This window comes from Lactuca virosa, chromosome 8 (genome assembly GCF_052849685.1).
Source record: "Lactuca virosa cultivar CGN04683 chromosome 8, Lactuca_virosa_CGN04683_v6, whole genome shotgun sequence".
Taxonomy (NCBI): Eukaryota; Viridiplantae; Streptophyta; class Magnoliopsida; order Asterales; family Asteraceae; genus Lactuca; species Lactuca virosa.
The window spans coordinates 259459838-259476872 of record NC_136433.1 but is presented as its reverse complement, the minus strand read 5'-3'; the positions used below and the strand labels follow the sequence as shown (position 1 = coordinate 259476872).

Sequence of the window (17035 nt, the reverse complement as noted above, 5' to 3'; positions counted from 1 at the left end):
TATATATATATATATATAGAGAGAGAGAGAGAGAGAGAGCTAGGTTCAGGTATTTAAAGTAATTATTGTGTTATTGTATGAATAAATGTAGGCCAATCATTTCAAAAGGGTAAATATGTAATCTTATTTAATTAATTATGGTAAATATATAAATCAATTAATATCCCTTTAATTTAGGAATATCAGTTTTAAAACCCAATTTCTAGTATATATCCTCACGCCTGCCTCTTCCCTATTCTCTTATATTCATCGTCGCCCCAACCTTTTCCCTCTCATCTCCCTCTCGTACACAATCCACTTCCGGCCGACCAAGCACACACACGACGACATATTCTGGAATACGACCAAGCACAACCTTTTCCCTCTCATCAAATTCACAAGTTGTTGCTGTCGGGGTATTCATAATGTATGCCCAAACACTTCCAATTTCAAATTATAATCTCAATCCCACAAAAACCTCATCTTCGTTTCGTTGCTTAAACCCTAACCCACCTTCAACCCAATTTGTTAAATTTCAGTCCTTTTCGAATTATAGATTTGGGTTATGTAATTCAACCAAAAGGGTATCTGATTCATCAAACAATATGAGGAGGCACGTTGGATTAGGTGGGATTACATGTGAAGAAGCGTCACTTGGGAAAGATGATAAGAAAGATAATGACGATGGATTTTATATAAGGAGGTGTCTGGAGCTTGCTAGAAAAGCTATTGGGCATACTACCCCTAATCCCATGGTTGGTTGTGTTATCATTAAAGATGGGAAAATCATTGGTGAAGGATTTCATCCCAAAGCTGGGCAACCTCATGCTGAGGTACTTACTTCAATATTGCCTTTTCTGCTTCGAACTTTCACATATATGATATATGTATGACTCGCTTTTTTTTTATTCCATTTCACAGGTTTTGCTTTAAGGGATGCTGGGGAATTGGCAGAGAACTCAACTGCATATGTGAGTTTAGAACCATGTAATCACTTTGGAAGAACTCCTCCATGTTCTGAAGCACTAATCAAAGCAAAAGTGAAAAAAATGGTGGTGGGAATGGTTGATCTGAATCCAATTGTAGCCTCAAGGGGCGTTGCTAAATTACAAGATGCAGGAATTGATGTAACAGTTGGTGTTGAAGAAGAACTCTGCAAAAAGTTTAATGAGGCATGGATACATCAAATGAAAACTGGGAACCCTTTTGTTACCTTAAGGTAAGTTTTATTTTTATGTCATTAAGTGTTGTATGGATAAGTGATGAATACCCCGACAGCAACTGTTAACAATTTGGTAAATTCGAATTATATACAGATTGATACTGTGAAGGGTAATTTAGGTATTAACAGATCAGATGTTGATCCTAGGAATAAAAAGGAGAAAGAGATTGATGGCAATGTAGTGTTGTCTGGTGGTGAAAATAAGAAAAACAATAAAAATAGATTTGATGTTTTAGGATCGATTGAAGAGAATATTTTTGAAAAAATGGATGAGGATTCTGTGACTGCTGGGCAGGGTATTCCGGGCATTCCTGGTGATACTGTCATGGATCCTTGTATTTCAGATCAGATGCTTGTTGTTTCTAATCTGAATAGTGAGAAGTGTGGGGTTGGTAACAGTACAGTGGGTGTTATGCCTCAAGCTTTTGAGAAGTGTGGGTCTAAAATGCTTCAACTGAATGGTGAGAAGTGTGGTGCTAAAATGCTTCAACTGAATGGTATTTCTTCGTTTATAGTATTCTATCAGAAAAGAATGTTTTTTATGATAATCATGAACATATTCTGTTAGAATTCCCCAAAATAATATAATTATTGGTAAATGAATTCCAATTCTATCAGAATGGAATCACGAATTCCAATTATGTTGGAATGGAATATAGATATTTTCTCACTAATTTATTCATTGGATTTGTTTCTACAGAAGTTGATGCTTGAAGAACGGACCACGAAATTTGAACGACGCCTTTTAGCAACATTATTCTTTTAGAATGTATTAGTGTCTTTGTTAGATTTTGATGTTTTTTTTTCAGATTTGAAAGTTTTTTTTAGTTTTATTCTTTAAAAATAAATGTAATTCTTAGCAATTATTACATGTATTCTATAAGAATTAATGTAATTGTTGTTTTAATTTTTCAATTGATGGTTCGAGAATTTTGTTATTCTACAAGAAATTTTTAAATTCATGATCAAGAAATATGTTCACGAATATTTTTATTATTTTATGGTTCCAGAATATTTTTATTTTTGAACATAATCAAACATATTCTGTCAGAATGTCCGAATCAAAAACCTTATAATTCGTAAAATCGGATTTTTAAAATTATAATAGAGTCTATGATCCCTTAAAATATGCAAATTTCCTTTATTAAATCTATATTAATTGACTAAAATACCCTTATAGTTAAAATTAGATGGTATTTTTCAATTATATTTAATTCAATAATATGTATTAATCACTTTCTTAAAATAAGTAAAATGATTGGCCCACATTTATGCATACAATAACACAATAATTACTTTGAATATAATAACCTAAGCATATATATATATATATATATATATATATATATATATATATATATATATATATATATATATATATATATATATTGATCACTCTAATTGAGGGTCACTCGTAAACACTTTCTAACAAATCATTTTTCTTTGTTGAAAGACATTGAAGTTAGAGATATTCTCTTTTAAAAGGCGATTTTATAATTATTATTTCAAACTTGTTCGAATACGAATGGTGTTCTTTGATGGGAGCATTATGGTGACTTTATTGAAAACATTTTATATTTATGTTTTTTTTATTTGTGATTGCAATGCAAAATATGGATTTGTTTGTTATAGTCATGGTTGTAAAAATCGGTCTAGGCGGTCGATTAATTGGCGCCTAGGCTCTTGGCGGCCTTCAACCGCCTACGAATAAGTGTTAGAGGGTAAAATAATCGGCATTGGTCAATATCGGTCAAAACCGGTCTAATTCGGTCCTAATCAGACTAAATCGGACCAACTCGGACTCCAAATCAAACCAAATTGGCTCGGCTAACTCTAAAAGATCCACCGACTCAAAGGAGCCGGCTAACCCAAAGCTTAGCTGGGTTTGATTCTCAAAGGAGCTAGCTCCCCTTTATATAGAATAAATTTTGTGTTCGTCTATTATCCCACCAACGATGTGGGATAAACTTTTAATGGTTTTGTGTTCATCTATTATTCAGCTCTGATTCACCTTTAATTCAAACTCATCCCTATCTCTCTCGCAGGTTTGCAACCTCGCTAGTCACCGATTGGAGAATCGCAGACACGCAGTCGAAGCACATCTATTATGATTATGTAAGATTAGGCTCTACTCGTCGATAGCAACCTTGTTTTCCCGTCGACACCAAGTGTTCATTTTCCTGATTATGTAAGATTAGTTGTTTTTCAATTTATTAATCTCGTGCTATAGAATTCAGTTGAGTTCAGGGATATGTATGTACATATTGAATCTTGTTGAATCGAAACAATGTTAGAATCTTGTTGTTGCAATAACTCGTGATTATGTATGTATGTATGTTACTTCCAAGATCATTGTTGTTGCAGGTTGTAACAGGTAGGACATAAGTGGTGGTGACGTTGGTTTGTGTATGAAACCATCTTCATGAAACCATCTGCCCACCAAGTGTTCGATCAATTACCTGAGTGAATCTTGTAGTCTTGATTATCAAAGCAAGGTGTTGGTATTCATGGGCCAGTCATCTCTTCTTGTCCGATCAGCAGAACATGAAAGGGGAAGGAGTGTATGGAAGCAAAACAACATCATCCAAATTTATTCAATTCTCATTTTCTAGGGGGTGTTCTTGCTTCAGGGGGGTGTTCTTGCTGCTTCAGGTTCTACACAATAATTTCTTTAATTGAGTAATATGATTCATGTTCAAAACTTGTTGGCTGTAGTGATGTACCATTTGGACGCTATTAAAAATTGGAGGGTATAATGGTCCACTTTTGTTGTTCCCAGTTTGTGTATAATACTATCAAGTGATTCTTTTTTGGTGTTGTAATAGATTTGTTGTGATTACTTCAGCTTGTATTTGTAACATCTTATTCCATTCATAGGATGGTTTTAATCTAGTAAACAATCATTGATGTTAAAAAAAAGTGCTTATGTGCTTAAATCCATCATAAGATCCCTTTTTGATCAATGCTTGAATGTTTTACTCGTTTTTAATGCTTTACTACTTCTAATTTAGAAGTACTTTATTTATAAATTATTGATGTTGTAATTCTAATTTTTTGAATGTTTTAATCCTAAATTTTGAATGTTGGAGTTTAGGCTTGTAATATGAGGTGGATCTGTGTAAAGTTTCCCTTATATATTTTTTAATATTTTTTTATAAACATACCTTTATATTTTTAGCATTAATGTTATATTTTTAATTTTTTAATAATTAACGGTCCCCGATTAATCCCTGCCTAGCCGATTAATCTCTTGACCCCAGTCCACTGCCGAGCTACCGTCGAGCGATTTCTGCAACCTTGGTTATAGTAGTTTTTTTATATTTATTAAAGAAAAAACAAAGTTTTTTTTTGTTAAAAAGCATTGTCTTACATTTAACCTATACTTGAATTGACGGATTCTCAGATAAAAGGGATCATTTACTTGTCTTAAGTGTCGTTTAGGTTTAATAATATAAAGAAGGGTTTTATGAAGAAAAATCTTATTAATTTGGGAAAATTTTTGATAAAGTATTATTTTTTTTAATAGAAAAACTATGATTATTTAACATTTTTCTCCAAATTAACAAAAAAGTCATTTTTTTGTATTTTAACAAGAAATGACAAATTATGTGATTTTTCCAAAACAATGAGACCGTTTTTTATTAAAAAAAACTTTTAAGACTTTATCAAAAAATTTCCTCAAATAATGAGACTTCACTGCATAAAACCCTATAAACAATATTGATGAAAGAGGGATAAAGATGAACATATTCTGATATGTATGGGTTAGAATACAAGTTGGAGGGATATGTTGATATACTTGAAGATATGAGGACTAAATGTGTATCAAGTCGGAGAATATAAACACCAAAGTGGGGCAGATATCAAAGACTAACAACATTGTGTCGTTTCCTTCATATAGAAAATCATAAAGCCCTCTTCACTGTATATACAGATAACGTGGGTGTTTGAGAGTGCTTTTAAAAATGACTTATTAGTTTATTGACTTTTTAAAAAGCTAATAAGTTAAAAATGTGTTTGGCAAACAGTGACTTTATAGGCAAAAATGACTTTTGCAAAAAACCATGAATTCATGGCTTTTCCAAAAAGCCATGAATTCTTGGCTTTTCCAAAAAGCCAATAAGCACTTTGAGAAGCAATTCCAAACACACCCTAATTCGTTCTGATTCCTTTCATTAATCAGTTTTCTTGTGGTTTGCACTTCCAGATTAAAGTATTTGGGTGGTACACCCAATCTTTAATCGGATAAGACTCAGAATTGAGAGAAAAACAGAAGAGAGAATGTTTTGATGTTATGAAGAAGAAGTGTACCAACACAGATTCGGATATGATCATGTTTTGATGTTATGAAGAAGAAGTGTACCAACACAGATTCGGATATGATCATACAACTTCTTGTCTTAAAACTGCCACATGACAGTTTTATGTCCTAAAACTGTCCACAAACGGTCATAAACAACCTTAAATCCGAGTCTAGAATATGGATCACAAAACCGGGTACATTTATCAAAAATCCGGATTTCTGATCCAATTTTAATATAGTAGCTCGATCCTAGCCAGGGGCTCTGCCCCTTGGACCCCGCTCCCAGGGGCGCTGCCCCCGGACCCCCGTCGGTTTAGGGGCTTCACCCCTAAATAGCAGTATACTTTCAACAAAGACAAAATTAAACAAATGTGCACTCCACACCATACCGATTTGTTCAATAAATGTCAAAGTGACATTGATCAACAAATTAACCCCATTACACTTAAATAACATTAGTGATATAAAATCACCAACAACCCTCCCCCATTTAAGTGTAATCTTGATTAACTTAACATTAAAATCATAACAACAACAAACCGATGCATAAATGAAATATCGTGACGATTGAATTTCACATTAGTATATTACTCATTCCAAATATTCGAATATGAGGGTGTCACTAAGGATTGAACCCTTTCTATTCTAAGTGAATACATGAAGATAATATACACAACAGTTTACATTCTCAAAGTTCTAACTTGACACTATATTTTACTAGCTTGTGTCCCATCCTTCAATAAGCATATTAAAGCCAAGTCCTAACTTCTTGAAGCAGCTAAACTTCATGCTTATATAGGTAGTCCTTTTATTCTTGCACCTGCAAATGCAATTTTTCAAAAGAACTATTAAGAATATAAATTCAACCTCCTTAACTTGCAGTACTAAACACATACCTTGGGATGATAATAATAATAATGTGTTCCAATCTTCAAATATCAAGTTTTCCACATTGAATTCAACATCTAATATTACATTAGATGGGAATTGGGTATCTCAATATAAAAGATTTTAAGTGGACTTTAAACCCATCCCTACAGCCGCCTTGTGCACAAGATCTCTTGCTAACCCTTTGGTTAGATGATCGGCTAAATTCAACTGAGTTCTTACAAACTCCACAGATATCACACCAGTCATGATGAGCTCACGAATCATGCTATGTCTAACACCTAAATGTCTAGACTTCCCATTGTACACTTGACTATAAGCCTTAGCCAATGCTTCAGCACTATCACATCTGATAGAAATGGTAGATATCGGTTTGGGCCATAATGGAATTTCATAAATCAAATTCCTTAGCCACTCAGCTTCTTTACCAGCAGCAGACAATGCAACAAACTCAGACTCCATGGTTGAGTTAGTAATACAAGTCTGTTTCTTAGATGCCCAAGAAATGGCACCTCCTCCAAGAAGAAACACCCAACCACTTGTAGAGGAGTAATCCTCTAAGTTGTTAATCCAGCTGGCATCTGAATAACCTTCCAAAACAGAAGGATATCCACTATAAGTTAAACCATAATTCATGGTCCCTTTCAAGTACTTGAATACTCTACTCACAGCTTGCCAATGATGTGAACTATGATTACTAGTATATCTACTAAGCCTTCCCACAACATATGCTATATCAGGCCTAGTACTAATCATGGCATACATTAGACAACCAATAGCCCTTGAGTATTCAATTTGAGACACTGGAGATCCTTTATTAGGTAGAAGCTTAAGACAAGGATCTATAGGAGTGCTAACAGGAGAACAATTCTCAAAGTTAAACTTTTTCAATATCTTCTCAATATAATGAGATTCAGAAATTGAAATCCCATTGTGTCCTTTTCTAATTCTTATACCAAGAATTACCTCAGCCTCCCCCATGTCTTTCATATCAAAACTAGATGATAAGAATTTCTTAGTTTTATCAACTTCTTCTAAATCAGTACCAAAAATCAACATATCATCTACATATAAGCAAATCATGACTCCTTTACCAGAAGTATCAAATTTGCTATATACACACTTGTCAGCTTGGTTTAATGCAAAACCATTAGACAAGACAACATCATCAAACTTTTGATGCCATTGTTTTGGTGCTTGTTTCAAACCATATAATGATTTCTTCAATTTGCACACTTTGTGTTCATTTCCAGGCATCACAAACCCTTCAGGTTGTTTCATGTATATTCCCTCATCCAAGTCACCATTCAAGAATGCAGTTTTCACATCCATTTGGTGAATCACAAGATTATGTATAACTGCAAGAGCTAATGACAATCTAATAGTAGAAATTCTAGCAACAGGAGCATAAGTATCAAAGAAATCAATGTCTTCCTTTTGTCTAAAGCCTTGGATAACCAATCTGGCTTTATACTTATCAATAGTGCCATCCACCTCCATTTTTCTTTTGAGGATCCATTTACATCCTAATGCCTTGCAACCAGGAGGTAAATCAGCCAATACCCAAGTATTGTTATGCATGATAGAATCAATCTCATCATGAATTGCCTCTTTCCAGAAGTGAACATCCCTAGAAGCCATAGCTTCACTGAAAGTCTTTGGATCCTCTTCAATATTAAAACAATATTGATGTTGAGAAATAGTCTCATTCCTTGTTCCTTCAATTAAATATAGTTGAAAATCAGATCCAAAAGACTTAGCTTTTCTAGCTCTGGTGCTTTTCCTAGGTTCAGATACAGAACTTGCACCACCAGAAACATCTTCAGCTTGAGTAGCACTCTTGCTGGAAGATTTATGAATCATGTCCCTTGGTCTAGGTATAGATGTAAATCTTTCTTCATCAAAGTAGCATCTTTTGACTCTATCACTGTGTTTACAGACACAGAGTCATTAGATTCTAAAACATAGAATCTATATGCTTTGGAATGCTCAGCATATCCAATAAAGATACAATTTATACCTCTCTCACCCAATGTTTTCCTTTTGGGTTCAGTGAGCCTTACAACTGCTCTACAACCCCAAACTTTGAGATAACTCAAATTTGGTACCTTTTTACACCAAAGTTCATAAGGAGTATTCTTACTCCTTTTATTTGGAGTTCTATTCAAGATGTAACATGCAGTTAACATTGCCTCACCCCAAAACCCTTCACTTAAACCAGAATATGACAACATGGAATTAACCATTTCTTTCAAAGTCCTATTCTTCCTTTCAGCTACACCATTTTGTTGTGGTGTATATGGAGCTGTGGTTTGATGTATTATTCCAGTTGATTCAAAATAAACTGGATCATAATACTCACCACCTCTATCAGTACGCAATACTTTTATTAATTCATTTTTATGAAGCTCAACTTGTTGTTTATAAATTTTAAATTTATCAAGTGCTTCATCCTTAGAATGTAGCAAATAGATATAACAGTATCTAGATGCTTCATCAATAAAAGTAACAACATACTTCTTGTTTCCAAGGGAAGGTGTTGCATGGAAATCACATAAATCACTATGTATAATATCCAACACCTTGCTTTCCCTAACAACATCTTTGAAAGGTTGTCTAGTGATTTTAGTTAGCATGCATGTTTTACATTTTTCATTATTTTGCATATCAAAAGCAGGAATTAAACTCATTTTAGACATGTCTTTTAATCTCTTGTAATGAATGTGTCCTAGTCTAGCATGCCATAATTCAGATTTATGAAAATTATTGATAGTACTACTAGAAGCCATGCAAACAGAATTATCACTAGAAGGATAATTAATATTAAGCCTAATCATTCCATTACATATATAGCCAAATCCCATAAAAGAACCATGTCTTGACAAGATATACTTGTCACTTTCTAACACTTGTTTGTAACCACAATTATTTAATACAATTTCAGACACGAGATTCTTACGAATCCCTGGAACATATAAAACATTGTTCAAACACAAACATTTCCCAGAAGTAAAAGTAAGTAAAACAGATCCTATGCCCTTGATTGGTTCAGTTGCAACATTTCCCATCTTCACAACAGATCCATCTTCAATTGGTTGAAAGTCCTTGAACCAATATAGATCTTTGCAAACATGACTTGTTGCTCCCGAATCAACCCACCATGCAACTTTATCATCCTGCACATAAAATGCGTCAGAAATCACAGAAATATCATTCTGAATATATTTAGAATTTTGCATGAAAACAGAAATCTGACCTTGTTGCTTTTCTGGATCCTTGGATCCACTTGGTCCAGCACCATCCTTGTTCACTTTGCGGAGACGACAATCTTTCTTGAAGTGACCCGGTTTGTTATAATTCCAACAAACCAACTTAGTCTTCTTGTTGGAAGACTTGTCATCCTTTCCTTTAAACTTCCTTTTTCCATTAGACTTCTTTGGATTCTTTGAACTTTCTCCTTCCACCATGTTCACAGAAGAGGAACCAACTTGGTTCTTGCCTTTAGGATTGTTATCAAGTTCTTGAGTCCTTATGGACTCTTCAATCCTTAAATGGCTTCCAAGTTGAGTCAAAGTCAATTCCTCTTTGTTATGTTTCAGATTGTGTTTAAAATCCTTCCAGGAAGGGGGCAGTTTGTCAATGATCATAGCCACAGAAATGGCTTCATCCATTTTCAGATTGTGTTGAGCAAACTGTCCCAAAATCCTTAACATTTCATGGAATTGTTCCATAACAGGCCTGGAGTCAATCATCTTGTAACCCATAAAGTTACTAACAAGAAACTTCTTACTAGAAGCATCTTCAGCCATGTACTTGGATTCAAGAGAATCCCACAGTTCTTTTGCAGATTCGAAATTTTGATAGATATCAAAAAGAGAGTCAGACATACCATTAAGAATATGACCACGACATATGTAATCATCATTTTCCCACTTTGATCTTCTTCTTGTTGCCTCCAAAGGTTCATCTTCAACAGATTCTGGTAAGACTGGCATGGGTGTACTCAGAACATATACCACTTTCAGAGTGGTAAGGAGAAACTTCATCTTCTTCTGCCATCTATGAAAATCTTGCCCTTCAAACTTGTTCAGTTTTTCAAACTTACTTGTCATTTCCTTCACAGAATCACCACTTGCCATGATCACAGAAATACTTTAATCTTTGTAAGAAAATTCGGGATAAAGTAGCCTTGGAAATTCCGAGAATTGTGGTTTGCACTTTCAGATTAAAGTATTTGGGTGGTACTCCCAATCTTTAATCGGATAAGACTCAAAATTGAGAGAAAAACAGAAGAGAGAATGTTTTGATGTTATGAAGAAGAAGTGTACCAACACAGATTCGGATATGATCATATAACAGAAAAAACTTCATGTCTTAAAACTGCCACATGACAGTTTTATGTCTTAAAACTATCCACAAACGGTCATAAACAACCTTAAATCCGGGTCTAGAATATGGATCACAAAACCGGGTACATTTATCAAAAATCCGGATTTCTGATGCAATTTTAATATAGTAGCTCGATCCCAGCCAGGGGTGCTGCCCCCGGACCCCCGTCGGTTTAGGGGCTTCGCCCCTAAATAGCAGTATACTTTCAACAAAGACAAAATTAAACAAACGTGCACTCCACACCATACCAATTTGTTCAATAATTGTCAAAGTGACATTGATCAACAAATTAAGCACATTACACTTAAATAACATTAGTGATATAAAATCACCAACACCACAATCAGTCGACAACTCTAAAGCACCACAGCCGGTGGCACAAGAAAAAAAAAGACACGAGTGGAGCGACGAGAGCGGTGAATGATGGCATCGTAATACACAAAATGTGAATCCCACCTTCATCAACACAAATTGAACATCCAATCAGGTACACAATTATACTTCTCAAACATTATCAGTTCACCAAAATGTTTTGTTACATTCGACCCTCATCATAATGAGTTTTATTATTTGGTATTGAAATTGGTTTATTTAGTATTCTTTGAATTTGGTTCCTTTACAACTAATAATGTACGTGCCTCACTGAGATTTTGAATTACAAGAATTAGATTCCAATTGTGAATGTGGCATTGAATTTTTTTGTTTTTGATTTCACTTAAGAAAAATTAAAATGCCTCTCTCACCTAGTGATGTTGGAATTTGCAATTTTGATTGTGTATTTTTAAGTTTTTTTCTTGTTTATGCCAACCCAATTTACTCCAGCGGGGCTGTGGTAATAAACATAAGTAATACAAAATAATTACTTTATAATTATAATTTGACTACTTAGTAAACAATGTTGACGATTACCGCTCTTTCAAAAAAAAAATGTTTACGATTACCATGGATGTTAAATTTGTTTTTCATTTTGTATCTCTATGGAGATATCTTGTGCATACAAATTGATTTGGTTTAGTTAAACCAAAAGTCTGATCAAACCTCAATTCACTTAAATTAATTTGTTAATAATGTTGATCAAACCTCAAAGGCACTTTTTTTTAGCTTTATCTTGTTGATTATATTTTATAGGTGGTTAGAATATGACCATGTGGTATGTATTATGTTAGAATTAATAAAGTTTATTTTATTATTTGTTATATAAAAGCATTCACACATAATGTTATTCTTACATAATTCGATTTTATGGAATTTATTCTTATAGAATGATTGATTTCATGACAATTTTCTCATAAAATGTCTGAAGGGAACATGATGATCAAAGACTTGAAGGTTGGATGATGGCATGTGTGATGGAGATGAACAATGGTCACCGACACATGGAGTGTGAGACGAAGATGAACAATAGTCGTCGAATGGAGATTTTCAAGAATGTCATTGAATTCTTATAGAATGGAGATTGTAAGAATGACTAACTCTAAAACATTGTATTCTTATAGAATGTGATCGCAATTTGTTTTTTTTTTTTTTTTTTTATAATTGGACCCTAAATAATTCTTGAATAATGTTAATAATAAATGCGTGTACTTTAAGAATGTTGTTATTCTTTAATAAATGGTTCAATAGTTTTTTATATTTTTAAGAAGTTCATCAAATAAAAATATGTATTCGGTCATAATATCTATTACGAACATTGTTATTTTTCAAGCATAAAAATATTCTTTCAGAATGTATTCTTTTAAAATATATTCAGATTATTTCAAAAAATACATCCCTTGATTTTCGAAAGAATCCCTACAAATATGATTTTTCCTTTTCTAATTCTCTTATAAAAGACTGAAATACCTTTATAACAGTTATTTGTAGAAACAGATTAATTAATTTATTACTATACAATATAATTACAGAAATTCTAATTAAATAATTGGTCCAAATTAGTTTTTTCCTGAATTCTTCCATTCGTCTACACAATAGCTACCTAGAACACAGTAATTTAGCCCTCTTTGGTAATCTTTAACTACTTAAGGTATTAACCACAATTTATCAATCTGAAAATTGGTAAAAATTTTACCCGGTCGTTTTCCGACACTTTTTGGCCCATGGCTCAGCCGTTGGTGTAACCCATACCGATGAAAATGGCCATCCGTTATAGGGCCTTCTTGTAGTAATGAAATGAATTTATTTCTACCACTTTTCACATCTATTTTGTCTATTATTGGGCACACAGATTTAGTACCACAGTCAATTTCTTTTCTTACCAAAAATACTACAAACACGCCCTAAGCTTTAATACAACACACCGTTTCTTTTCTTTCCAAAAATACTAAGACCGTATGTAGTGCTGATCAAGTCTATGACAAGACGGAACTGCAGGGTCACAAAAGCAGTAATTGGTAAGCATGTGAATACAGCTATTGGGGTAAGAATCCGTGAATTGTCGTGGCCAAATACAAGGTATAATGTTGCACCAAAAGCTACTACCATGGATGTCGTTGAGATGAACAACATTGCCAACCCAATTATCAACTTTGAAGGCAACTTGAAAAGAAAATCCTGCTCAGCAAAACGTGCTGTGAGAATTGACAAAAACATTAACAATGAAGTTACAGATGCAAATAACGATATGGCATCTGATATGGCAAATATTGTGAAGGCCTTTGCGTGACTAAAGATTGGAATTCCCTTTTCCTGATTATTTCCTCCTGGCACTGTAATAGCAGCTGCAAACATAATGGTGGTGATCAATGCTGCTGTAATTGTGTACGACTCTGCAGTCGCCTTCATCCATTTTTCTCCCTCAATCACCAACTCTTTATGTTCTCTTGTAAAGACCATTTGAGGTGTTTCGTGAAAGGAGTTTTTTTGTACAACGTTTAGAGGACACACAAATCTTTCAACTTCCTACAACATTAAAAATATGTCAACTATATATATGCTACACAAAATATAAAAATTATGTATGCCAAATAAATTAAAAGTTTGAATATGAGATCATGCCTACCTTAAACCACTGTAATTCACGTTGTATTTGTAAAGCAGCACCCGATATAAGATTCAATTTATTGGCAGGTGCCAATCTTCCAGCGAGATGCAAGAGGTTATTTCCAAAGGAATCTTTGATGGTTCTATAAATATTTTTATGTTCACTCATTTGATACAAAAGGTTGTAAACCTTTTCTGAGCGATTTATCACGGCGTATTGAATAAAGTTGTGCCCATTTTCATTGGCACTCCAAACTGCATTCGGGAATTCACTTATAATGCTGCTTACAACCACACATGCATCTAGTCTTGTGGCTTCAAAGATGGGATTCGTGTAATAGTGATGGTAGCAGCGGGAGTCTTTGCATAACTTTATCTTTGAACATGCATCAATTAACAATCTGTAAGCATCTTGATGAATTTGAACTCTCTTTTTGATGAATGGTCGCTCTGCAACATAGACCCAAATAAGAATCTCAAACAAAGATAACTTTTCTTTCTTCCATGCATTTTTGGTTATGAGATGTTGCTAACTGTTTGTTCATCTTACCTAAAATCTTAAATATTGGTGGGAAATGCAAAACAATCCAAAGAGTTCCTACATTACATGATAGAAAGCTTGTAAGAATCATGTGGTTATGGAAAGTGAAACATATGATTAAAAGTTTCTAAAACACGTTTTTTGTGAGTGCAACATAAAATATTAATTATTGAGCAAAATATTAGCTCACGACCTACCGGTATGGAATATGCGGATTATCTTTCCAACCCACGAACCACATAATGGGACACATCTGAAAACCATATAATTAAACGAGGCTTCGAGAAATCTGGTTACTTTGAAAAGTATTATATAAGTCCCTTCCACATACAAAATTAGTGTACATCTCGTTAGAGAGGCCTTATAATAAATTAAACAGGTATAATATTGAAACATGAGCATCAAGATAAAAATAAACAAACCTATATATTCTTCCAATATACTGAGTTCACATGGGAAATTTTGAGCTAGAGCCACCATTACGGCGTCACCATGCAACGCTTTGTACTTCCGCATCATCTTACGTGCCAAGCCTACATATACTCCAAAGTTAACACTGCCAATTATGTGGATACGCTTTTTAGTTTTACTACTGGAATCTGAATCCAATAGAATATACACTTACGAAAATCTTTAGAAGAAATAGCAGTAACTAGAAGGTGATCACCACTTGTGCCCGAAAACAGAGCATCACCAATTGTGCTGGAAAATTTCTCTTTGTCAGCGTTGATGTGAAGCAACAGTTGATTAGAAGTCTCTGTATGCATATTAGAAAGAGCTACGGCTAGTGGTGTATGACCCTCGTTGTCCTTGGCTAACAACAAATCTCGGTTTTTTTCCACCAAGACATTAACAGCTTCAGTGTTGCCAACAATGGCAGCGACGTGAAGAAGTGTGCTTCCATCTGAATTTCGCACATCTATTGGCGTGTTTTCGGGTATCAGTTTCAACAATTTCTCTAAGAGTTCTGACTTCTTGGTAGTACCCACTGCTACATGGAGTACTGTGTTCTCATTATTGGTGATTTTGTCTACCACTGTAATTTGTCCGGTCTTCAAAATCATATGAACTAAATTCCAGTTTCCTGCTACAGTAGCCTGGTACACGATTTGATGAAGTTCTGCTCTTTTTTTGTCTTGTTCATCAAAATTTTCATTTTAACACAAAGGTAAAAAACAACTACAAGATATAAAAATATGAGGTATTTAAGGATTTCAAATGAGGAAGGATATATAAGATCCGATCCATATAATAAGAGACTGTACCTTCAACTTGCTCTTGTGGAAGAACATGAGCCGGACCATACTTGGTCTGCAGTTGTAGAAGAGCAGCAGGACCATAGATAGTCTGCAGTTCATCCCATACATCTTTTGCGCTGAAATCAGCTGCATTTCTCTGTAGATGAAGTTTTTCTGTAAGACGATTTAAAACATACCCAAGTGTTTCTTTAGAAAGAGAACCAAGGATCCAAATCTTGACTAGGGCATCTGATTTTCCCCACGGCGTATGATGGTCACTCACTTTTTCCTTTCCCCAAACACTGGTTTGAGGTCTTAAGAATGTTCCATCGATGAAACCACACATACCATAACTCCCTAGAAGACATAGCATCTGTGTTTTCCACATACTATACTCATCCCTACAACTCAACTTCAAGGTAACAAGATTGGGGGCACAAACATGTGAGGGGTATGGGTATTCTTCTCCAACTTCCACCATGACATATGGATTAGACTCATTAGAGCTTGAGCTTGAGCTTGCCATCTTGCTATCTTCTTTTTTTCTTTCCATCAATGCTCCTTCCATCTTTCTACTATTTAAGCTACAAAGCTGGAATTGACTTGTGCACTACCAAATGTGAAGTATTGACAATTAATGGTAGGTCCTGTTTACAATAATGAACTTCTGCCTTTCATTAGAAACTACTGGAGTGCACTACAATTATTGATTTCAAATATCATCCCGTATATGTTATTAAAAATAACAATTATTGATTTAAAATATCACCCCGTATATGTTATTAAAAATAAAAATAACAATGTAGCTGTTAGTTTTAAATGATAATTTTAGAGAAAATTTCTAGCCATTTTGCATGATTACTTTTCACTTTATAGCTAAAAATTAGAAAATATACCAAAATAGCCTTAGAAACCCCGTAACTTATTAGGCCATCTCCAATGTATTGAACTCAAATGAGTTCAACGGATTGTCACATGTACATTCCACTCATTATACCATTTTACCTTTTAAACTCTACACTCCATTAAACTCAATACAATTTAATGGATTGCCACATCATTTATGTGTGTGTGTGATGAGAGAGAGTGTAGAGTTCAATGGGGATTGAACTCTCCATTCTATTGAATGTCATGTCATTAACCCACAATGGGGATTTTGAGTTTAATGGGATTCAACTCCCCATTACACTACCATTGGAGATGGCCTTAGAGAAACCTACAGTCAAAGTAAGTTGACTACGGTCAACGATATTGGGTTGGCAAGTAGACTACTATTCCATAAGAACGAGCTACTGTTTTGTAGTCCGTCCGCTCAGAATATATAAAATTGTAAGTTTTCATTTAGATCATTTTTTGTGTGTTTCAAGCGAGGAAAAACTCTGTTAATGAAGGCTCCTAACATCAACCAACTATATCTCCGATTCTTCGTTTTTTTTTCTTGTTTAGTACGAGATATAGTACCATAGGTTTGATTTTGGTGGGAAAAAAATGGAAAC

At 34.2% G+C, this 17035-nt stretch overlaps 2 protein-coding genes across 4 annotated transcripts; one reads left to right on the top strand and one right to left on the bottom strand.

The window, feature by feature from the left end:
* Positions 1–404: 404 nt before the first annotated feature.
* On the top strand, positions 405–11917 carry LOC145131472 (uncharacterized). Its single transcript, XM_079066152.1, has 4 exons — positions 405–814; positions 902–1198; positions 1331–1698; positions 11910–11917. The coding sequence occupies exons 1-4, from the start codon at positions 405–407 to the stop codon at positions 11915–11917; spliced, it is 1083 nt and encodes a 360-aa protein (XP_078922278.1).
* Positions 11918–13006: 1089 nt separating this feature from the next.
* Positions 13007–16165, bottom strand: LOC145132029 (uncharacterized). 3 transcript variants are annotated; one of them, XM_079066670.1, is made up of 7 exons: positions 15567–16164; positions 14927–15436; positions 14724–14834; positions 14499–14621; positions 14311–14358; positions 13780–14210; positions 13007–13679 (listed from the first exon to the last, which is right to left on the bottom strand). In XM_079066670.1, the coding sequence occupies exons 1-7, from the start codon at positions 16105–16107 to the stop codon at positions 13065–13067; spliced, it is 2379 nt and encodes a 792-aa protein (XP_078922796.1). In that variant the 5' UTR covers positions 16108–16164; the 3' UTR covers positions 13007–13064. The 3 variants fall into 3 exon arrangements, with proteins under 3 accessions (XP_078922796.1, XP_078922795.1, XP_078922798.1); XM_079066669.1 differs by having other exon boundaries at positions 14499–14834; positions 15567–16165; XM_079066672.1 differs by having other exon boundaries at positions 14499–14834; positions 14927–15398; positions 15567–15695.
* Positions 16166–17035: the final 870 nt, after the last annotated feature.